General features: G+C 61.4%; 1 protein-coding gene across 1 annotated transcript in view; it reads left to right on the top strand.

The window, feature by feature from the left end:
• Window positions 1-22,512, top strand: part of BSN (bassoon presynaptic cytomatrix protein) — a 46,831-nt gene extending 24,319 nt beyond the window's left edge. Inside the window, exons 5-13 of the mRNA XM_064593312.1 lie at window positions 80-526; window positions 916-7,554; window positions 10,300-12,376; window positions 12,678-13,465; window positions 13,599-13,698; window positions 14,465-14,596; window positions 14,871-14,925; window positions 15,283-15,375; window positions 17,507-22,512. Coding sequence (XP_064449382.1) covers window positions 80-526; window positions 916-7,554; window positions 10,300-12,376; window positions 12,678-13,465; window positions 13,599-13,698; window positions 14,465-14,596; window positions 14,871-14,911 — 10,224 coding nt within the window. The 3' untranslated portion in view covers window positions 14,912-14,925; window positions 15,283-15,375; window positions 17,507-22,512. The remainder of the gene's footprint in view (window positions 1-79; window positions 527-915; window positions 7,555-10,299; window positions 12,377-12,677; window positions 13,466-13,598; window positions 13,699-14,464; window positions 14,597-14,870; window positions 14,926-15,282; window positions 15,376-17,506) is intronic.
• Window positions 22,513-23,117: the final 605 nt, after the last annotated feature.

Below are 23,117 nucleotides of genomic sequence, written 5' to 3'. Positions count from 1 at the left end.
ATAGTCATGGAAACATTCTTTGAGTACTTTAGGGTCTTTGTGATTTTCATCAATCCCCTCCCCTCCCATTTCCTTACAGAAAACCGAGTGGCTCTGCCTGAACTGCCAAACTAAGCGGCTGCTAGAGGGAAGCCTGGGAGAGCCGACGCCCCTGCCGCTGCCCACCTCTCAACAGCCCCCTGCAGGGGCCCCTCTCCGGGCACCTGGAGCAGCCCCTCCGAAGCAGAAAGGGCCACAGGGGCCGGCCCAGCCATCAGGCCCCCCGCCTGCCAAGGCCAGTCCCCTGCCCACCAAGGCCAGCCCCCAGGCTAAGCCCCTCAGGGCTTCTGAACCCAGCAGGACCCTGAGTGGTGCCCAGGAAAAGAAGACAGGAATCCCAGCTAAAGCCGAGCCTGGGCCGAAACCACCTCCAGAGACTACCCTACCCCCTGGGACTCCCAAAGGAAAGACAGGGCCCCGGAGGACTGAACCTGCCACCCCTGTCGTCAGGGCCGTTCCAGAAGCCCCCAAGGGTGGGGAGTCAGAGGTCAGTCTCACTCACTTCTGGGACCCTAGCTCTCAGGTGGGACGGTCTAGGGAAAGGCTTGGTTCTCTGGGACGTAGGCCTGGGACAGGCCCCTTGGGGCCACGGAGGAGGTAAGGGATGCCTGGATGAGGCCCTGGTGGGCCTGTGAGTTCTAGGCTAGCCCTGTGTCTGGCACGTGGTTGAATACTTTGGTGGGTTTTGCTCCCATTTGATCTAATAAAGTTTCTCTTTGAGAAACTTCTCTTTGAGGGTGCTTGGGGTTTCCAAGGCCAGAGAAATGGAGGACGGTGGGCCATGATCCCCTGGGCAGTGGAGGGCCCCTTGCTCGGGCTTCCCCAGCGAGCTGTCTGCCACAGGGAGGCAAGTGTCTGCTTCTCACCCTGCTGCAGGAGCTGGTGGGCAAGCAGTACTCTCAGGACCCGTCCCGGAGCCCACAGAGCCTCAGCGACACAGGCTACTCCTCCGACGGCATCTCCAGCTCCCAGAGCGAGATCACAGGCGTCGTACAGCAGGAGGTGGAGCAGCTGGACAGCGCGGGGGTGACAGGGCCTCGCCCGCCCAGCCCCTCCGAGCTCCACAAGGTGGGGAGCAGCATGCGACCTTCGCTGGAGGCCCAGGGCCCGGCCCCCAGGGGCGAGCCGAGCAAGCCGCCCAGGAGCCGTAGGGACGAGCAGAAGCGGAGGCCCCACTCCTTGTCCATCATGCCCGAGGCCTATGACTCCGACGAGGAGCTGGAGGATATCCTGGAGGAAGAGGAAGACTCCCTGGAGTGGGGGCACCAGAGGGAGCATCAGGACACAGCCGAGTCCTCAGACGACTTCGGCAGCCAGCTGAGACACGACTACGTGGAGGACAGCAGTGAGGGTGGCTTGTCCCCTCTCCCACCCCAGCCCCCAGCCCGGGCCGCAGAACTGACTGACGAGGAGTTCATGCGACGGCAGATACTGGAGATGAGCGCCGAGGAAGACAACCTGGAAGAGGAGGACGCCACCGCCTCCGGCCACGGCCTGGCCAAACCTAGCGCCCAGAAGGGCGGCCCCAGGCCCCGGCCCGAGCCCAGCCAAGACCCAGCGGCTCCGCCGAAGAGACGTCTGCCGCACAATGCCACCACGGGCTACGAGGAGCTGCTCCCTGAGGGAGGCCCAGCCGAGGCCGGCGACAGCACCGGGGCCCTGCAGGGGGGGCTGCGCCGCTTTAAGACCATTGAGCTCAACAGCACGGGCAGCTATGGCCACGAGCTGGACCTGGGCCAAGGCCCTGACCCCAGCCTGGAGCGGGAGCCCGAGCTGGAGATGGAGAGCCTGACGGGCTCGCCTGAGGACCGCTCCCGCGGGGAGCACTCCTCCACGCTGCCGGCCTCCACGCCCAGCTACACTTCCGGCACCTCTCCCACCTCCCTGTCCTCACTGGAGGAGGACAGCGACAGCAGCCCCAGCCGCCGGCAGCGGCTGGAGGAAGCAAAGCAGCAGCGCAAGGCCCGGCACCGCTCCCACGGGCCCCTGCTGCCCACCATCGAGGACTCCTCGGAGGAGGAGGAGCTGCGGGAGGAGGAGGAGCTGCTGCGGGAGCAGGAGAAGATGCGGGAGGTAGAGCAGCAGCGCATCCGCAGCACTGCCCGCAAGACGCGGCGAGACAAGGAAGAGCTGCGGGCCCAGCGGCGGCGTGAGCGCTCCAAGACTCCCCCGAGCAACCTGTCACCCATTGAGGATGCCTCCCCAACGGAGGAGCTGAGGCAGGCGGCCGAGATGGAGGAGCTCCATCGCTCCTCCTGCTCCGAGTACTCGCCCTCCCCTTCCCTCGACTCAGAGGCCGAAGCCCTGGACGGTGGCCCCAGCCGGCTCTACAAGTCGGGCAGTGAGTACAACCTGCCCACCTTCATGTCCCTCTACTCGCCAACGGAGACGCCCTCGGGCAGCGCGGCCACTCCCGGCGCGGGCCGGCCCCTCAAAAGCGCGGAAGAGGCCTATGAGGAGATGATGCGCAAGGCCGAGCTGCTCCAGCGGCAGCAGGGGCAGGTGGCAGGCGGCCCCTCTCAGCCCCCCGGCCCCCGGAGCCAGGGCGCCTTTGAGTACCAGGACACCCCCGACCAAGACTATGGCCGGGCTGCGCAGCCTGCCCCCGAGGGCACACCGGCCAGCCTGGGGGCCGCCGTGTACGAGGAGATCCTTCAGACGTCACAGAGCATTGCCCGCATGCGGCAGGCCTCCTCCCGGGACCTGGCCTTCGCCGAGGACAAGAAGAAGGAGAAGCAGTTTCTGAATGCCGACAGTGCGTACATGGACCCAATGAAGCAGAATGGCGGCCCACTCACGCCTGGCACCAGTCCCACCCAGCTCGCCGCCCCCGTGTCCTTCTCCACCTCCACCTCCTCAGACAGTAGTGGTGGCCGAGTCATTCCTGATGTCCGCGTTACTCAGCATTTTGCAAAGGAGCCTCAGGACCCTCTCAAGCTTCACAGCTCCCCTGCATCCCCCAGCTCTGCCTCCAAGGAGGTAGGCGTATCTTTCTCCCAGGGCCCTGGCACCCCGGGCACCACAGCCGTGGCTCCTTGTCCCGCCAGCCTGTCACGAGGTTACGTGACTCCCACCTCCCCAGCAGGCTCTGAGCGCAGCCCTTCACCATCTTCCGTAGGCCGTAGCTACGGACAGAGCCCAGCCACTGCAAACTATGGGTCCCAAACTGAGGAGCTACCCGCGGCCCTCAGCGGCCCCACTGCCAGTGGACGGGTTGCCAGAGACAAGCCCCTGAGTGTGAGTGACGGGGAGAGCGGCCCCCACAAGGCCTCCCGGGGCTATGCCTACTTCACGGGCTCCAGCCCACCTCTCTCTCCATCTTCTCCCTCAGAGAGTCCCACGTTCTCCCCTGGCAAGCTGGGCCCAAGGGCCACAGCCGAGTTCTCTACACAGACGCCAAGCCCGACCCCGGCCTTGGACATGCCTCGGAGCCCTGGTGCCCTGACCCCAGCACCCATGGTGGCTCAGGGCACACAAACGCCACACCGACCCAGCACACCTCGCCTGGTGTGGCAGCAGTCCTCTCGGGAGGCCCCCTTTATGGTCATCACTTTAGCATCAGACGCCTCCGGCCAGACCAGAATGGTACACGCTAGTGCCTCCACCTCCCCAGTGTGTTCGCCCACCACCCACAGCTACAGCCAGACGACACCTCCCAGTGCGTCCCAGCTGCCCCCGGAGCCGCCCGGGCCACCTGGCTTCCCCCGGGCACCCGGCGCTGGTGCGGACGGGCCCTTGGCAGTATATGGCTGGGGCGCCCTCCCTGCTGAGAACATCTCCCTGTGCCGGATCTCCTCTGTCCCGGGAACGTCTAGGGTGGAGCCAGGCCCCAGACCTCCGGGCAGTGCTGTGGTAGACCTTCGCACAGCTGTCAAGCCCACACCCATCATCCTTACTGACCAGGGCATGGACCTGACCTCTCTTGCCGTGGAAGCAAGGAAGTATGGCCTTGCCCTGGATCCAATCCCAGGACGGCAGTCGACTGCTGTGCAGCCTTTGGTCATCAACCTCAACGCCCAGGAGCAGACCCATGCCTTCCTCAGCACCTCCACCACCATGAGCATCACCATGGCCTCATCTGTGCTCATGGCTCAGCAAAAGCAGCCTGTGGTCTATGGAGACCCCTTCCAGAGCCGGCTTGACTTTGGCCAGGGTGCGGGTAGCCCCGTGTGTCTGGCCCAGGTCAAGCAGGTAGAGCAGGCTGTCCAGACAGCCCCGTACCGAGGTGGGCCCCGTGGAAGACCTAGGGAGCCCAAGTTTGCCAGGTATAACCTGCCCAACCAGGTAGCCCCTCTAGCCAGAAGGGACGTTTTAATCACTCAGATGGGCACTGCCCAGAGTGTTGGCCTCAAATCAGGTCCAGTGCCAGAGCCGGGCGCTGAACCCCACCGGGCTGCCCCCGCAGAGCTGCGGTCACACGCTATGCCCGGTGCCAGGAAGCCACACACAGTGGTGGTGCAGATGGGAGAGGGCACGGCAGGCACTGTGACCACACTGCTCCCGGAGGAGCCCGCAGGTGCCCTGGACCTCACCGGGATGAGGCCTGAGAGCCAGATGGCGTGCTGTGACATGGTCTACAAGTTGCCCTTTGGCAGTAGCTGCACGGGCACCTTCCACCCCACGCCCAGCGCACCTGAGAAGAGTGTGGCGGACATTGCCCCACCCGGCCAAAGCGGCGGCCCCTTCTACAGTCCCCGGGACCCTGAGCCTCCTGAGCCCCCCAGCTACCGGGCACAGGGGGTAGCGGGGCCTGGGCCCCACGAGGAGCAGAGGCCCTACCCACAGGGCCTCCACGGCAGGCTATACTCCTCCATGTCTGACACCAATTTGGCTGAGGCTGGCCTCAACTACCACGCACACAGGATTGGGCAGCTCTTCCAGGGCCCTGGACGAGACTCCGCTGTGGATCTCAGCTCGCTGAAGCACTCCTACAGCCTGGGCTTCGTGGATGGACGCTACCTTGGGCAGGGCTTGCAGTATGGCTCATACACAGACCTGCGTCATCCCACGGACGTTTGGACTCCCCCGCTTCCCATGCGGCGCTACAGTTCAGTGTCAAACATCTACTCAGACCACAGGTATGGCCCGCGGGGAGATGCCGCTGGCTTCCAGGAGGCCAGCCTGGCCCAGTACAGTGCCACCACCGCCCGCGAGATCAGCCGCATGTGTGCTGCCCTCAACTCCATGGACCAGTATGGAGGGCGGCATGGCAGCGGTGGCGGTGGCCCTGACCTCATGCAGTATCAGCCTCAGCCCGGGCCTGGGCTCAGCGCCCCCCAGGGTCTGGCTCCCCTCAGACCCGGCCTCCTTGGCAACCCCACCTTCCCAGAGGGCCACCCAGGTCCTGGGAACCTGGCCCAGTACCGGCCTCCGGTCGGCCAGGGAACGGCAATCAGACAGCTGCTGCCATCCACAGCCACCGTGCGCGCCGCCGACGGCATGATCTACTCAACTATCAACACTCCAATTGCTGCCACACTGCCCATAACCACCCAGCCCGCCTCGGTACTGCGGCCCATGGTGCGCCGCGGCATGTACAGGCCTTACGTGTCCGGCGGAGTCACAGCCGTGCCGCTCACCAGCCTGACGCGCATGCCCGTGATTGCCCCCCGGATACCTCTTGGGCCCACGGGGCTGTACCGATATCCTGCACCAAGCAGATTCCCCACTGCTTCCAGTGTTCCACCTGCTGAGGGTCCTGTCTACCTGGGCAAACCCGCTGCTGCCAAGGCCCCGGGGGCTGGGGGCCCACCAAGGCCAGAGCTGCCTGCAGGGGCGGTTCGGGAAGAGCCTCTCGCCACAGCCACCCCTGCTGCCGCCAAGGAGGCCCTAGCAGCCCCAGCCCCAGCCCCGGCCCCAGCGCCGCTGGCTGGCCAGAAGCCTCCCGTAGATGCTGCTCCCGGGGGCGGCAGCGGGGCCCTCGGCCGGCCCGGGCTGGAGAAGGAGGACGCCGCGCAGGAGGAGCGGCAGCGGAAGCAGCAGGAGCAGCTGCTGCAGCTGGAGCGGGAGCGGGTGGAGTTGGAGAAGCTGCGGCAGCTGCGGCTGCAGGAAGAGCTGGAGCGGGAGCGCGTGGAGCTGCAGCGGCACCGCGAGGAAGAGCAGCTGCTGGTGCAGCGGGAGCTGCAGGAGCTGCAGACCATCAAGCACCACGTGCTGCAGCAGCAGCAGGAGGAACGGCAGGCTCAGTTCGCCCTGCAGCGCGAGCAGCTAGCACAGCAGCGCCTGCAGCTGGAGCAGATCCAGCAGCTGCAGCAGCAGCTGCAGCAGCAGCTAGAGGAACAGAAGCAGCGGCAGAAGGCCCCCTTCCCCGTGGCCTGCGAGGCACCTGGCCGGGGGCCTCCCCCAGCTGCCCCGGAGCTGGCTCAGAACGGCCAGTACTGGCCCCCTCTGAGCCACACGGCCTTCATCGCGGTGGCAGGGCCAGAGGGGCCTGGGCAGCCTCGGGAGCCCGGGCTGCATCGGGGCCTCCCCAGCTCGGCGTCGGACATGTCGCTGCAGACTGAGGAGCCGTGGGAGGCGGGCCGCAGCGGCATCAAGAAGCGGCACTCCATGCCTCGCCTGCGGGATGCCTGCGAGCCGGAGTCGGGCCCCGAGCCCTGTGCGGTCCGGAGGATCGCAGACAGCAGCGTGCAGACGGACGACGAGGAGGGCGAGGGCCGCTACCTCCTGACCCGGCGGCGCCGGGCGCGGCGGAGTGCCGACTGCAGCGTGCAGACTGACGACGAGGACAGTGCTGAGTGGGAGCAGCCCGTGCGCCGCCGCCGGTCCCGTCTGTCCCGCCACTCGGACTCCGGCTCCGACAGCAGGCACGATGCTGCTGCCTCGTCATCCCCTGCGGCTGCTGCCGCGAAGGCCATGAGCAGCGTGGGCATCCAGACCATCACTGACTGCTCCGTGCAGACGGAGCCCGACCAGCTGCCCAGGGTCTCTCCGGCCATCCACATCACAGCCGCAACCGACCCCAAGGTGGAGATTGTCCGGTACATCTCGGCGCCAGAGAAGACTGGGCGTGGGGAGAGCCTGGCCTGCCAGACGGAGCCCGAGGGGCAGGCCCAGGGTGTGGCTGGGCCACAGCTGGTAGGGCCGACCGCCATCAGCCCCTACCTGCCCGGCATCCAGATCGTCACCCCTGGGCCCCTGGGCAGATTCGAAAAAAAGAAGCCGGATCCCCTGGAGATTGGATACCAGGCCCAGCTGCCCCCGGAGTCCCTGTCCCAGCTTGTGAGCCGCCAGCCTCCCAAGTCCCCCCAGGTCCTCTACTCACCGGTCTCACCCCTGTCCCCACACCGGCTCCTGGACACCTCCTTTGCTTCTAGTGAGAGGCTGAACAAGGCTCACGTGAGTCCCCAGAAGCACTTCACGGCTGACAGCGCTCTCCGCCAGCAGACGCTGCCTCGCCCCATGAAGACCCTGCAGCGGTCCTTGTCCGACCCTAAGCCCCTCAGCCCCACCGCCGAGGAGTCTGCCAAAGAGAGGTTCTCCCTCTACCAGCACCAGGGGGGACTGGGTAGCCAGGTATGGGCACAGGGGCTGGTCCAGGGTGGGACAGGGGTCTCTGTCTAGCCTGGGGGCCCCACAGGGAGGGGTATCTCCTGGGGAGGCGGTGGTGGAGTCACCTCCAGCTCCAGAGGCTCAGAGGAAGGAGTTGAGGATGAGGGCTGGACCTTCTTTCGGTGGAGCCTGCAGCCTGGCAAGGACATCTGGGCAAATACACACTCGCACGCTGGCCCCCACAGCCACCCATCCACACACCACTGGAAACTTCAGCCTTCCCTCGGCACTGCCTCTTCACGGCCCATACCTGCTCCAGCCCCTACCACGTCCCCACCCCAGACCGGGCCCCTCCCATTCCAAACCTCTACTGTGGATGTTGCCTTACAAAATCAGCAACACGGACCAGCTGGACCGCTCCCTACTCCCCAGCCCTGGCCCGGCTGCCATGGCCCCACAGAAAGCCCAAACCTCTGGGCCTAGCATTCAAGGTCCATCCCAATAGGCTGCAGCGTGCTCTTGGTCTTATCTTGTCCCCTGCCCTTCTCTGGCCCTCAATAAATCACTTACACTCCTGTTTGCTCCCCTAGGCAGGGAACCCTGCAGCATAAACCTACCCTTGCCTGTGGCTTTAGTTGCTGAACGGTGCCCTGGGACTGGGCGAGGTGGCCTGCTGTGGGCTGCTGTGCAGGGGGAGATGGGAGTTGCAAGGGCCCAATGCCAAGGATTTTGAGTGCCAGGCTGAGGAGCGTGGGCTTTTCTCATAGGCCCTTGGAGCCTCTGGAGGTTTTAGGCAGGTGAGACAGGGCCAGGTGGGTGTTTTTGTTTTTTTTTTAAGATTTTATCTATTTGAGAGAGGGAGTATGAGTGTGGGTAGGGGCAGAGGGAGAGGGGGAAGCAGACTCCCCACTGAGCAGGGAGCCCGACGTGGGGCTCAATCCCAGGACCCCAAGATCAAGACCTGAGCCGAAGGCAGACGCTTAACCGACTGAACCACTCAGGTGCCCCAAGATGGGTATTTTAGAAAGCTTCCTGGGCAGAATGTGGGCAGATGGGCTGAAAGACCACACAATGGCCCTGGGGGAAAAGGGTAGGAACCAGAGGCATTGTGAGGTATGTCTACCTGTTTTCTGGGTGTGATGCATAGAGGAGAGGGTGGGGCCTCGAAGTGGGGTCCTGCAGGTGATGAGCTTAGGTAGTGGAGAGCCCTGGGGTGTGCAGGCCAGAGAGCATGGTGGTGGGATCAGGAGTGTGGGCTAGCCGTGTGGTGCCATGGCATGATGGGCGCTCTTGGTGAGCAACGAAAATAACAAAAGATGAACAATAGAGTGAGGATTTCAAAAAGTGAAATTTATTGGGGCGCCCGGGTGGCTGAGTCAGTTAATCGTCCGACTCTTGATCTCAGCTCAGGTCTTGATCTCAGGGCTGTGAGTTCAAGCCGCACAATGGGCTCCATGCCCAAAGCGAAATAAATTTATTTATTTATTTATTTATTTATTTATTTATTTATTTATTTATTTATTTATTTATTTTTAAAAGACTTTATTTATTTATGTGACAGAGAGAGAGCACAAGCAGAGGGAGAGGGAGAAGCAGGCTCCCCGCTGAGCAGAGAGCCCGATGTGAGGCTCGATCCCAGGCCCCTGGGATCATGACCTGAACCGAAGGCAGACGCTTAACCGGCTGAGCCACCCAGGCATCCCACGAAATTTACTGTTAAAGGCCCACCCATTGTTCTAAGGTTCTGGGGCACACTATCATTTCCTTTATGATGACGTATGGTGAGAGTGGGTGAGAGGTTTTTATGTAGTTTCTTGGCAAGGTAAAAAGTAAGAAGCCCAATGTCCGGCCCTAGTGTATTTGGGGGACTTGGGTGGTTCATAAAAACCGAAAGGCCTGGGGCACTCTGGGAAGGCTAGGAGCTAGAAACAAAGGCCCCGGTGTAAGCTTTCCAGCGATATGGACCTTCAGGCAACATGGGACATCAGGGCAGGTGAGGAGACCTGCACAGAGGGTAGCGTTAGGGAGCCTGGACCAGGAAGCCATGCAGAGATAGGGCCGGAGAGGCCCTGGAGGGGAGCTGGCAGCCCCAGAGAGTGGTGGGCTCACAGGGATGTAGAAGGAACTGGGGGCCAGGCTGAGAGCACAGTCCAGAGGGTTTGGCAGAGGGTGGCTCAGGACAGCTGGGTGGACAGGCCACTTAGAAGAGGAGTAGGGCAGGAGGCAGGAAAAGACCCAGAGCCTGCAGTAACTGGCATACAGTCAGCACGTGCCCCTTCCCATGATCCTCTAGGGAGCCTGCTGGGCACCCAGGAAGCATTCCATTTCTGTCCATAGCCCTCCACTTGCCCTCGGTCCCCACCAGCTGCTACACCTAACCCCAGAGCCAAACTGTACCCTCCTCACCTCAGGACACTCAGTGGGAGACAGAGGGTGGCCAGCCCACAGGACACAGGCAGGGGATCTCAGAGCCCCTGTGTACTAGAGGTTCTCAGAGGCAAGCCAGTCCTAGAGACCAGCACAGAGGGGCATCTGCTCCTCCCCTCCCCTGCCGCTGCCCAGAATGCCGGGAGGGAGAAAGGCTGTGAAAGGATCGCCGGCCAGTGGTGATCTCCACCAAGCGGGGACAGGGCCGGCCTCAAGGCTGCCTGGTGAATCAGAGAAACCACTGTATGGAGGCCAGCCCAAGCCAGGGATCTTCCACCTTTTGCCCCACCAAGTCACCCACACCTTGGGTCTCAGTGCTGCCCGCCCTTCCCTCTGTCTCAGGTGTCGGCGCTGCCACCCAACGGCCTGGTCCGCAAGGTGAAGCGGACACTGCCCAGCCCCCCTCCAGAGGAGGCTCACCTGCCCCTGGCTGGCCAGGCCCCCCCACAGCTGTATGCGGCCAGCCTGCTGCAGCATGGGCTGGCGGGGCCCACCGCTGTCCCTGCCACCAAGGCCAGCCTGCTCCGGGACCTGGACCGGGACCTGCGGCTGGTGGAGCATGAGTCCACCAAGCTGCGCAAGAAGCAAGCGGAGCTGGACGAGGAGGAGAAGGAGATCGACGCCAAGCTCAAGTACCTGGAGCTGGGCATCACACAGCGGAAAGAGTCTCTGGCCAAAGACCGAGGCGGCCGTGACTACCCGCCCTTGCGTGGGCTCGGTGAGCATCGTGACTACTTGTCGGACAGCGAGCTCAACCAGCTGCGGCTCCAGGGCTGTGCCACTCCTGCCGGCCAGTACGCAGACTTCCCTGTCACTGCCGCTGCTCCTGCCACCCCCTCCGGCCCCACTGCCTTCCAACAGCCCCGGTTCCCGCCTCCGGCCCCGCAGTACACTGCAGGCAGTGGTGGGCCAACCCAGAACGGATTCCCGGCCCACCAAGCACCCACCTACCCTGGCCCCAGCACATACCCAGCACCTGCCTTTCCTCCTGGCACCAGTTACCCAGCTGAGCCTGGCCTGCCAGGCCAACAGGCTTTCCGTCCCACAGGCCATTATGCAGCCCAAACACCCATGCCAACCACACAGAGCACTCTTTTCCCAGTCCCGGCCGACAGCCGTGCCCCCCACCAGAAGCCGCGCCAGACATCACTGGCCGACTTGGAACAGAAGGTGCCCACTAACTATGAGGTGATCGCCAGCCCGGTCGTGGCCATGTCCTCAGGCGCATCTGAAAGCAGCTACAGCAGCCCAGCAGCGAGCGGCAGCTACGAGCAAGGCCAAGCTGCAGAGCAGCCCCGGGCCAGCGACCGTAGCAGCGTGAGCCTGAGCTCAGCCTCCACCTACCCCTCTGACTCCCACTACACCAGCCTGGAGCAGAATGTCCCCCGGAACTATGTGATGATTGACGACATCAGTGAGCTGACCAAGGACAGCACCTCCACTGCCCCCGAGAGCCAGCGACTGGAGCCCCTGGGGCCGAGCAGCAGCGGGCGTCCTGGCAAAGAGCCCGGAGAACCAGGCATCCTGGAGGGGCCTGTACTGCCCTGCTGCTACACCAGAGGGGAGGAAGAATCCGAGGAGGACTCTTACGACCCCCGTGGGAAGAGTGGCCACCACCGGACTGCGGAGAGCAATGGCCGACCAACCAGTGCCCACTACTACGGTGACAGCGACTACAGACACGGGGCTCGAGCAGAGAAGTACGGTCCGGGCCCCATGGGGCCCAAGCATCCCTCCAAGAGCCTGGCACCAGCTGCCATCTCCTCAAAGCGCAGCAAGCACCGGAAGCAGGGCATGGAGCAAAAGATCTCCAAGTTCTCACCTATCGAAGAGGCCAAGGACGTGGAGTCGGATCTGGCCTCCTACCCCTCCCCTGCAGTCAGCAGCAGCCTAGCCTCTCGGGGCAGGAAGTTCCAGGACGAAATCACCTACGGGCTCAAGAAGAACGTGTACGAGCAGCAGAGGTACTATGGGGTGTCCAGCCGGGACCCAGTGGAGGAGGACGACCGCATGTATGGAGGGAGCGGACGGTCCCGGGTGGCATCTGCATACAGTGGGGAGAAGCTGTCCAGCCATGACTTCGGTGGCCGGGGCAAAGGATATGAGCGGGAACGGGAAGCTGTGGAGCGACTTCAAAAAGCGGGCCCCAAGCTCTCGTCCCTGAGCATGGCCCACGGCCGGGCCCGGCCCCCCATGCGGAGCCAGACCTCTGAAGAGGAGAGCCCCGTCAGCCCCTTGGGGCGGCCCCGCCCTGCCGGCGGCCCCCTTCCTCCTGGGGACACCTGCCCACAGTTCTGCTCCAGCCACTCCATGCCTGACGTCCAGGAGCACGTCAAGGACGGGCCTCGGGCCCACACATATAAGCGTGAGGAGGGCTACATCCTGGATGACTCCCACTGCGTAGTTTCCGACAGCGAAGGTAATGGCAGCCAGGGGTGATTTCTGCAGCTGCTCGGCACCCCGGGGGGCCTGCCCGCCCATGGGGCCCTGGGCCCTGAGATGTCCCAGAGGGGCCTGACTTGGCGCCTCATCCAGTGGGGGCCCTGCTGCAGGCGGCTCCACCCGCGCCCTGGCCCTGGTTGTGGGGGGGCGGGCTGGGGGCCTAGTGTTAATGCTTGCGGCTGTGGCGCCCACTCTCTGGTTTCCTTGCATGGCTTCAGCTGGGCCTCCCCCTGCGGCCAGCCCGGGGGTTGATGGTGTTCTGTTTTTGGTCTCTGAAGCGTATCACCTGGGCCAGGAGGAGACAGACTGGTTTGATAAGCCCCGGGATGCCCGCTCTGACCGGTTCAGGCACCACGGGGGCCATGCAGTCTCCTCCTCCTCCCAGAAGCGAGGCCCTGCCAGGCACAGCTACCACGACTACGATGAGCCCCCCGAGGAGGGCCTGTGGCCCCATGATGAGGGTGGCCCGAGCCGCCACGCCTCAGCCAAGGAACACCGGCACCACGGTGACCACGGGCGGCACTCAGGCCGCCACGCTGGCGAGGAGCCGGGCCGGCGTGCTGCCAAACCACATGCTCGGGACCTGGGTCGCCACGAGGCCCGGCCCCACCCTCAGCCCAGCCCTGCCCCGGCCATGCAGAAGAAGGGTCAGCCTGGGTACCCCAGCTCCACTGAATACTCACAGCCAGCCCGTGCTCCGTCAGCGTACCATCACGCCTCTGACAGCAAGAAGGGCTCCCGGCAGGCCCACACGGGGCCCGCTACGCCGCAGCCAAAGCCAGAGCCCCAGCTGCAGCCGCAAGGTCGGCAGGCAGCTCCCGGGCCGCAGCAGTCACAGCCGCCGCCATCGAGGCAGACCCCCTCGGCGACAGTATCGCGCCAGCCACTGACACAGCAGCAGCAGCAAGGTCTCGGGGCGCAGCACCCCCAGCAGGCCCCGGCGCAGGCCCGGCTGCAGCAGCAGGGCCAGCCAGCTGCCCGGGGCCCGGCCCCTGCTGCCAGCCAGCCGGCAGGGAAGGCTCAGCCGGGCCCCACGACAGCCTCGGGCCCCCAGGCAGCAGGACCGGTAAGTAGGGCTCCAGCACACGGATCCTACCCAGGGCAGGTGCTGGGGCTGCAGCTGGGACATGCCCTCGGTTCCCGGCTGGGCGTGAGCAGGGCCGTCGGACACTATCTCAGCTGTGGGTTCTGTGTTGCAGCCACGGGCAGAGCAGGCAAATGGCTCTAAAGGGACAGCCAAGGCACCCCCACAGGGGAGGCCTCCTCAGGCCCACCCGCCACCAGGACCTGGACCTGCAGGTGAGCCTATATTTTGGTGCCCTCAGCCACGGCCCAGAATTCCTGGTCTGTCCTCTCCCTGCGCCCACCGGCGCCCTGAGCTCCCCTGCACCGCATACCCGCACTGCTCCCTGAGAAGGTGCCCAGGGGTCTGCAGACCTTCCCAACAGAAAACCAGCCTGGGGTTAGAATGAGCTAGTGGTTGGGCGCCTGGGTGGCTCAGTGGGTTGGGCGTCCGACTCTTGGTTTCTGCTCAGGTCATGATCTCATGGCTCGTGGGTTATGGGATCGGGCTCCACACTCTGTGGGGAGTCTGCTTGAAGATTCTCTCCCTCTGGCCCCTCCCCCCATGCGTGTTCTCTCTCTCTCTCCCTCTCTCCCTAAAATAAATAAATAAATCTTAAAAAAACAAAACAAAAGAATGAGCTAGTGGGGTCACCAGCACTGGGGCCTTCAGGCCCAGGCAGCTCTGGGCAGGGAACCTGGAAGGGACTGGTAAGTGCAGGGCCAGGACCACAGCTTCTTACTCGTTCTTTCCTTCCCCTTCTCTCCTCCCTTCTGTCTTTCCATCCTCCTCTTCTCCTTCCTTACTTGCCTCAATTTCCCTTTTTCTGCTTCCTTCCACCTCTCTAACTTCCTGTTCTTACACCTCTCTCTTCATTACTCTCTCCTCCTCCTCACCCTCCCACCTCATGGCTGCCCATGTTCAGATTCCCTCAGAGTGGCTCTCCCACTCAGAGCCTGAAGGGCCAAGCCTGCCTTCTGACGGTGGTTTCTTTCCCCCTAGGCATGAAGGCCGGAGCCAGGCCTGGAGGGACCCCAGGGGCTCCTGCCGGCCAGCCAGGCGCCGATGGTGAGAGCGTGCTCTCCAAAATCCTCCCTGGTGGGGCAGCAGAGCAGGCCGGCAAGCTGACGGAAGGTAAGTACTGCCTGTAGCCGGGTCCGTGGTGAGCAGCTGCTCCGGGGCCCTGCTGTGGCCGAGGTTGGGTCTGGGCAATGATGGCGGGCTCAGCCAGTCAGCCACAGGCGAGCCTCGAGGTCTACCTGCCGCTGCCCAGTGGCTATCTTGCAGCAGTGGGGGGAGGGGGTGTCCCTGCCCCTTGGGCTGGGCTTGGCTTCACTGTGCCAAATGGCCCCGACTCGGAGGGAGTCTAGTCCAATTTCCTGATGCCTCTCTCCTTTTTCTGTCACAGCTGTCTCTGCTTTTGGCAAAAAGTTCTCCTCATTCTGGTGACCATGCCCTGCAGGGTAAGTATGAGTTGCCTAGACCCAGCCTCCCTTCCTGTGGGGGTGCTGAGAGATCCTCTAGGAAGAGTCTGGTGATGCAGTGGGTGATGCGGCCAGAGCTGCAGTACCCTCTCCTGTGAGTGTGGGAGGAGGAGGAGGAGGAAAAGGAGAGACCCAATGCACAGAGTCCCTAACATGGGGCCAACTCAATAGCGGTCCCAGCAAAGGGAAGCTAGGGCCAACATGCCCTTGTCCTTTTCCACCACCCCCTACCGCCCCCACCCCAGGGCTCTCACAGCCTTGAGTTGGCTTTAGTTTGTAGGTAGGGCCCTCTGGGATGCGGCTCCTTCCCAACCCTCCTCTGTAAATACTCCACAGGCTCTTGAAGAGATGAAGGGAGATGATATCATTGCTGTGGAAAAATCTCTGGAGTCAGAGGCCTGGGCACAGCTCTGGACTCTGCGTATAACAGTGAGTGTCAGGTCCAGGGTAGGGTGGGGCAGAGAAAGGGGTGAAGGTCCAAGGCCTGGCTGACCAGACCCACGTAGCTCCTCCAAGTGTGAACTGGGAGGAGGCTGGTGGGCTTCCTTCAGCTGTGATGGGTCTGGCAGCTACCCGAGAGGCAGAGACCCCTGGGCTGGCTGAGATGACTCAGGCAGTAACCTTGGGGAAGGACCCAGCAGAGCCAACCGTGCCCCTCAACTTGGGGGCTGTGCACTGGGCACCATTCCAAAGCCCCTTCCCCTGAGTCTGGTGCTGGTGACTTTGCCCCAGACAGTCGGGTAAGGCCAGAGTCCCCAACCCTGCCGAGCTCAGCAGCCACGGGCCTGAGCTTCAAACACCGTTGACTTCAGAGGCTGAACTCCTGACCTGCCAGATGGGAGAGCAGAATGAGAAGCGAGGCAGACGGAAATAACAGAGAGGAGGGGGAGGTCACTGGACAGGCAGGCGGTCTCAGCCCCCAGACAGGTCAGCCCAGGGAGAGAGTGGAAGGGCCTCCGCATGGGAGCCTTGGCTCTGTGTGGGTTGCAGTGGCCAACACGGGGTGAGAAGCCTCCTCCCGGAGCCCTCTCTGGCCTCAGCCCTGCCTCTACGGCAGAGGAGGAGGCTGTGCGTCCTCCAGGATGGCGGGGAGGGTAGGCTGGCTAGTGGCGCTGCTCTGTGCCCAGCCAGGGACCACCTTCTACCATTCCATAAGCCTGGGACCCTCTCCCTTCCCTTCCTTTGCCGCCTCTCGGCTCTAGAGCACAGAGGTTTGGACGCTTCTCATGGTGAGCAGGCATGTGTGTGGCAGGGCCAGAGAGGCAGCGAGCAAATCACAAGGGAGCCCAGGCAAGGGCTGCTTGTAGGAAGGAGCTGGGTGTACTTTCCAAAGGGCTGCCTGTCTGGGGGAACAATGGGGGCACCAGAAAGGCCCAGTCTTCCATCCACTTATCCATTTATTCCACAAATGTTTGTCAGGCCCTAGGCAGGTGCCAGGCCCTGTTCCAGGTGCTAGGGATACAGCAGGGAACAAAACCAAGTCCCTGCCCTCCAAAGCTGACAGTCCATTTAAGGGGGGCAGAGAATAAATAAGCTAAAAAAATAAAAAGATTAAAAAGGTGATTTCTGAAGGTGATGAGTGTTATGAAGCCAGGGAGGCAGGGTTATGGGCCACCGGGGCTGCTCTGAAGAGAGTGGGCAGTGTGAGGTAAGGCTAGAGGCAGGATGATGTTGGGATGGGACAGGTGGGCTTAGGGACCAGGCAAAAGGCCAGCATAGCCAGAGCCACAGCGGAGGGAAACGGTGGTCAGGAGTGAAGTCCCAGGGGGTGGGAGCCAGCTCCGGTGGGCTTTGTAGGCCAAAGTAAAGAGCCCGGAATTTATTCAAATTACAGTAGCCACAGTGCGGCTCCCCCAGCGTTCTTCCTGCCTTCAGCCCACGACGGCGGGCTCCCTGCCACTTTCCCACCCAGCCGGATGTTTCCTCGGAGTTGCCCCAGAACAGATGTGAAATCAGAAATTGTGCTGAAGGGAAGGAAGGGCAGCCCATGGACTGGGGCCATGGCAGAACCCACCCTGGGCTTAGGCCTAGGGCTCCGTCACCGAGGAGTGAAAAGAACCACGGGCATGGTTTTGTTCACAAAACCTGGGTGGCCACTGAGACCACTAGCTTTGTAGTTAAAGGGGTCTCCCTCAAGTTCTGGCGTTTGGCTAACAATTGGGCCAAGCGGTCAGCACTTCTGTGAGTGCCCGTCCTCTGGTGTCTTCTATGACCGTTTCAGAAGCGGGCTGGGGGAGGCTGGCCCTTTTAAACAAAATCCCATCTTCCTCACTCTGAAGCAACTTATGTTATATTCAAGAAATGTCCCTTACTGGCCAACTGGATTCTTCTCACTTCCTGTCCTTCTCTTCGTGACCTCAAAATTGCTCAAGCACGCATCTCCCCAAGGCTCAGTAGGTGGGGGGGCCCCCCCCCGGGGGGAGGAGGGGTCAGGCCAGCGGTGCATGGCAGGCCACCGACCGAGAGGAGGGTAGGGATGGGAAGCAGCTGTCCACAGTTCTTGACGACATCCTTCTTTCTTTCCTTCTTTCCCTCCGCCTCCCGCCTTCTCTCCTCCAAGCATCTGCAATCTGGCAAACCCTTGGCCCAAAGACTCACACCAGGTGGGACGTGGCAGGCAGGCCTCAGTTGAGGACGTTTTCTAACAGCAGCTGCCTGGGTGAAGCATCTGCTGGACATGTTGGGACCACTGGCCCGGGGGACCTGTGATTGTCTTTCCAGAGACCCTGCTCTCCTCAGGGCACCATCTTCGAGGCCTAGCCTTCGCTGGGAGGGAGGAGCCCTCTCCGGACACCCTGCCACTGCGGCCCGGCCAGCCAGGCTTCCTATGCGTTATACACAGAGTTTGGGCGCAGGCTGCCTGTTTTTGATGGACGCTGCCCTCCCTCCACGATGCCAGAAGTTTTTCCACAGCCTTGGAGAGGGGCTTTGACTGAGGGCTGGGGGCCCCGGGCTCCGTTTCCTTCACATTCCAGCTGACCCGGATCCCTCTGTGGCCACAGGGCCCTGCTCCCCTCACCCTGCCCTCTGGGTGACATCAGAGCAGACCTCCGTGTGGCTAGCGGGGGGTTGGGAGAACTTTACAAACATTAGGACCTAACACTGTCTCATCGCTGAAATAAGAGGCCATAGCAGCAAAAAGCAGCGTGGGCACTGGCTGAGGCTTCTCCCAGCCCATGGGTGGCAGCATGCTAGCCCGCCTGCCACCATCTCAAAGCCATCCCCCCCCCCCCCGCCCGCCCCCAGCCATCGTGAGCATCCCGGCAGCACCGCCATTGTCTCGATCAGCCAGCTCCTTGTTCGTACACCTGGGGATTTCTTTTGATTTCGAGAACAGCCTTAATCATTTCAGTTTGATTTACATGTATACCTCATAAGCATTTTTCTTTTTTTGTCTCCTTCTCCCCCTTCTCTCTTTTTCTTTGCTCACCTCCTTGCCTCTCCCCTCCACCACCTCCTGTGACTGATGGTTTGGTTTCCTCTCTGCTCTGCCCCTGCTCAGCACAGGGAGAATGTTGACTCAGAAGCAATAGCGGGCAGCAGGCCACCAAGAGCACAACCCCAGGGCGAGGTCTAGGGAGGCCCCTCAGCCCGCCTCTGTTTACTGTGCAATCCAGTCCTTCTTAAGCCATCACCAGTGGGCATGCTCAGAGCAGAGGGGCCAGGGCTCCTGCCAGCCGAGGGCCGGGCCCAGAGCCCTGTGCTGGGGGGTGTGGCACCGTCCACCCACCTGGCGGACTGGGTGGCATTCCTCCCCAAGGCCCTTGCCCTGGGGGCCTCCCTTCCTCTTGGGCACCCCCACCAGTCTCATCTCTAACGTTCTATGCAATGAAATATAAACCCTCAAAGACAACTGTTAATATTTAATAAATTCCATGTTATGTATAAGGAGTCAATTGCAAACGTGCAGTTGAGAAACTGGATAGATATGCTCATATCAACCCTGCCCCCCGCCCCCTGCTCCCACTGTGTGTGTGAAATTCTCAGTCTGTGGCATGTTTGACCTGTGGCAGGACGCGCTGCTGCCAGGTGAGTCACCGCCTGTCCTGCAGTGAGGCATGCACAGCTCACAGCCTTTTTGCACGATTTCATCCATTTTAAATGCTCGACCCTCTTGCTTGGGAGTTCTTTTTGCCTCAGAACTTCTCCTCCTGGAGTGCTTCTAGCTGACTTCTGCACGAGCTAGTGAGGACCTGCTGGAATTGTTGCCTGAGCGTGCTAGGCTGTGGCGTAGGCAGCGCAGGGCTTCGCATGCCCTGCGGGCTTCTCGGACCAGGATGGCAGGTGAAAAGAAGCCTCTGGAGTAGACACGCTGGTGGGGCCCACACAGGAGTGTGTGGGTGAACATTCTGAAGGTTTGCTATAGGATTTCCCTCTGTAAATTGCTCCCCCTCTCATCCCATCCCTGAGCCAGGGGTGTCTGGCCACCCCGTTCGGTGGGACATGGCTCAGGCACAGAGCTGGCCTGTGTCTCTGGCCGGAGACACAGGCCAAGGGCAGGGTCTGGCTATGTCCTAGGGACCCCAGCTCCTGACTACAGCTGCTCCTTGCCTCTCCTTTGTAGCTGGGCAGCTCCAAGGTCTGTGAGCCAAGAGATAGAGGCTGGGGTGCAGGGTGCTCAGGTGCTCAGGAAGAGCTGGACCTCCGGCCCTTGTGGTGAGGACAGCTGACAAAGTCATCTTGGACCAGAGCAGGTGTTCCTCTAGACAGTAGCTTCAAGCTGAGTTTCTTGGGAAGCTTGTCAATGGCAGAATTCACAGAAGGTTGTGCTGTGACCCTTTTTCCATCTGTCCCCAGGACCTAACCTCCCTGCCCACCCTTGTCCCTGAAGCCCAGGTATCCCACTGCTCCTCAGCTTCTCTCTGACTAAGTCGACAATGCGGCAGGCAGTGACCACCCGACCCCCCGAGGCCTGGCCTTCCTCCAGTGTGCTCTGGTTTGCACCATGCATTTCTCAGGGGTCCACATTTCTCATGCTTTCCAGTACGGTCTACACAGCCCTTCAGAGGGGGATCCTGGCCCACCTCTGGCAGCTGTGGATGGGACAGGAGGCTGTCGACCTCTTTTTGGGCCTGCGACCCTGGTCCTCCTGGATTTGGGCTTCACCCGTCCCCCAGGACACCTGCCTCATCCCAGAGATCAGGCCTGGGCTGTTAAGAGCCCGTCTGAGCAAGGGCTAAGGGAGGCCACTCTCCATCACCTCTGACTACCCAGGGCCAGGTCTGTGTGGGGATGTGCCTGGTGGCTGGATACAGTGGGGACCAAGGCAGTAATCCTTACCATGAAAGGCCAGGGGATGGGCCCAGGAACAGGGAGCAGGCAGGGAGATGGCAGCAGGTCCTTCTCCATCAGGCCCAGTCTCAGGCTCTAAAACGTTGACTTTTTCTCAAATTTCCTTTCGGACCAAGCCCTCTGAGTTTGAACTTTCTGACATCTGCCACTCCCCACTCCCCAAGCTACCCACAGGACACCTCTGTACCCGTCACCCCGTGTGAAGGCGGCTGGAGCAGGCCTCTCTGGGCCACAGGTGTCCTGACCTTTGTGTAGATGCAGCTGTGGCTCTGGGGGACACTGCAGCCAGAGGCTGAGAGACCAGCATTGGGTGCCTCGGGCGGTGGGGAGCATCGGGCACATCTCTAAATGAGCAAAGGGTCTCTGGGATGCAGTCCAGGCCTTCTCCACATCTGCCTCCTCAGTGTCATGAGCAAGGGCACTGTCTCTGCTCACTCCAGGGCCCAATGCGCTCACTTTGCAGCGACACCCCCCCCCACACACACTTAGTCCTTAGGAAGAGAATGGGGTCTCAGGGCCCATGATGAGAGGGCAGCAGTGGTAGTAACTATGGCCTGTCTTCTGGAGCCTGTGGGGGCATTTCCCAGGCAGATACTTTGCCATGGCAGCATGGTCCTGGCCTACTGGCCTTCCCCTGCCCTCCTACCACCCTCCCTCCATTCTGTAAATACTTGTCATCGTGGACTCCGACAGGGTCAGAGGGACAGGCCTGACCAACCGAAACTCCTCAGAGATATCAGCTCTGTCTCCCTGGGTACCCATGTGCACTGGGGTGGCGCTGGAGAGCCATGGAAATCGTGAGATACTGTGTGTGTATGCATGTGAACAAGTGTGTGAATGTGTATGTGTGTGCGTGTCTGCCTCATTCAGCCTCTGGGATCACATCAGCTCCTGCTCTCCAAGCACAGTGCCCTGGAGAGTGGTGGCTGCCCAGCGCCTTTCCTCTGCTAGCTTCCATGTCTTGTTTTTGCTTTCTCCTCCCTCCCTCCCTCCCTTTCTTTCCTTCTCTCCTTTATTTGAGGGGGGAAGAGTGCTGTACAAAGTCAAACAAACAAGTTTACAGTTGTAAGTGCAATGACCCGAGTCCTCCACATGACCTTGTGAATTGTGTGCCGTCCTCCTGTGCTCTGTGAGAACTCGTGGTACTTCGGTGTCCCTCCCCCCTGTATTGTGACAAGGTAATTCTGTGGTATCAGAATAAAAGGACTTGATATAAACAACCTACAGACTGTCTCTGGGATGGTTTCTGCAGTGGGAAGGCTTAGCCCGAGGAACAAAGCCCCAAACATGGGATAATCCTGTCTGTTCACAGTTAAAGGGAAAGGGAAAGGGCCAAGTTGTAGACGTGCTGGCGAGGCCATGGCTTTGTTTACACCAAGCCTGCCAAAAACAACGGGCCCTCCACAAAGACGTCGGTGGCAGGTCCCAAGTTTGGACCTGGAGGGAGCAGCTAGGTCACTGCGCAGCTGTTGCTGGACCGTGCATCTGAGGCCTGTGTGTCCAGGGGCACAGCTTTCTGGAACCTGGTTCCTGGTGAGCCAGGTGAGCAGGTGCTGCCCCCTGGTGCTGCCCACAAGCGCTACACCTCTCTGCCTTGCTGTGTCTCCTTCAATCCCTCAACTCTTGGAGTCTGTCAGACCTTAGTCCTTCCCCAAAAGGATGGGAGAACCTCCTTACCAAAGTAGCCCAGAGCTGCTAGAAGATTTTTAAAATGCTGATAAAGAAAAGAGTATCAGCCTCACCTCTGACCTTCCTGCAGGGTTAATACCTTGATGTAGGTCCTTCCTATCTTTTTCATTTTAAACAGAAACCAGAAGGTGCAGTACCTTCTGTTTTCTAGACTCCTGTTTATTTCTACATGTTCATCCCAGGTAATTAGGTGTTTATCCTCCAATGCCCGGCTTCCAGACAGCTGCATGATGAGTTTATAGCCAGTCTACTGTATATACCCTGAAGACCGGGCACCATGGTCCTGGTTTTCCTTAATATAATACATAACGCTGTGATGAACATCTTAGTTTCCAACCTTTCCACTCAGATTGGTGGCTGTGGTCACCCTTTCTGCTCTCAGTTCTGGCCTTGTCAGGCCTGTACATACTCAGTGCCCACAAATGCAAGCGGCCTCAGAAAGTGGGAACTGTTTTTACTTAACTAGTCCGATGTGGTTGATGGCGAAGGGGAAGCTGCAGGCCAGGCAAGTGGGGATCTCAGTCAGAGGCAAGGCAGAGTGCAGGGAGCCAGGTCTCTGAGGTGTGGAAGACCAGCCAGGCTCAAGGTATATGGAGTAGGGGACATCCCTATAGCCTGACTGGTGCCTAGTCTCTCCTGCCCTTCCCTGCCATCATAGCCCATCCAGTTCTGTGCCACTGTGCTGAGGGAGTCTGCCTGCCTGCCCAGGTTCTCCTGTCCACAGGAAGCTCTTTGATTCTAGGTGGAGCCTGACCCCCGTCGGGCCCTCTGCACCCAAGAGCTTTGGACGAGGCCTGGGGCTGGGGGGGGGGGGGCAGGCAGAAACCCACCGGCTTACGATCCCCAGCAAGGTGCCACTGAACAGGGCAGTTGAGGGCTGCAGGGACAGATAGCTCTTGGGGTAGGCCTGGTGGCCGATAAGCCCAGGCGACACCCTGAGAGCTCAGCATCCGCCCTTCTTTGCCCGGCAACCCAGGGCTCTGCGCGCTCCTCTCCCCATCTACCTCGGAGCCCCTCCAGGGCAGGGACTGGCACCTGCTGGTGAATGTTTGCCTCGTAATGGACAAGAAGGGAGCCAACGGTCAGTCCCAGGGCTGCGGGTGATGCCTGTTGGGGCAAGCTTCGGCTCCAACCCCGTCTCCCCGGGCCACGCCCTCATCTCCGTTTCCTCTATCCGACCTTCACTGGGC

Source organism: Mirounga angustirostris, unplaced genomic scaffold, assembly GCF_029215605.1.
Source record: "Mirounga angustirostris isolate CCGP_5_RB_7025 unplaced genomic scaffold, mMirAng1.0.hap1 SCAF_1, whole genome shotgun sequence".
NCBI classification, from domain to species: Eukaryota; Metazoa; Chordata; class Mammalia; order Carnivora; family Phocidae; genus Mirounga; species Mirounga angustirostris.
This window is presented reverse-complemented; position numbering and strand designations above follow the sequence as displayed.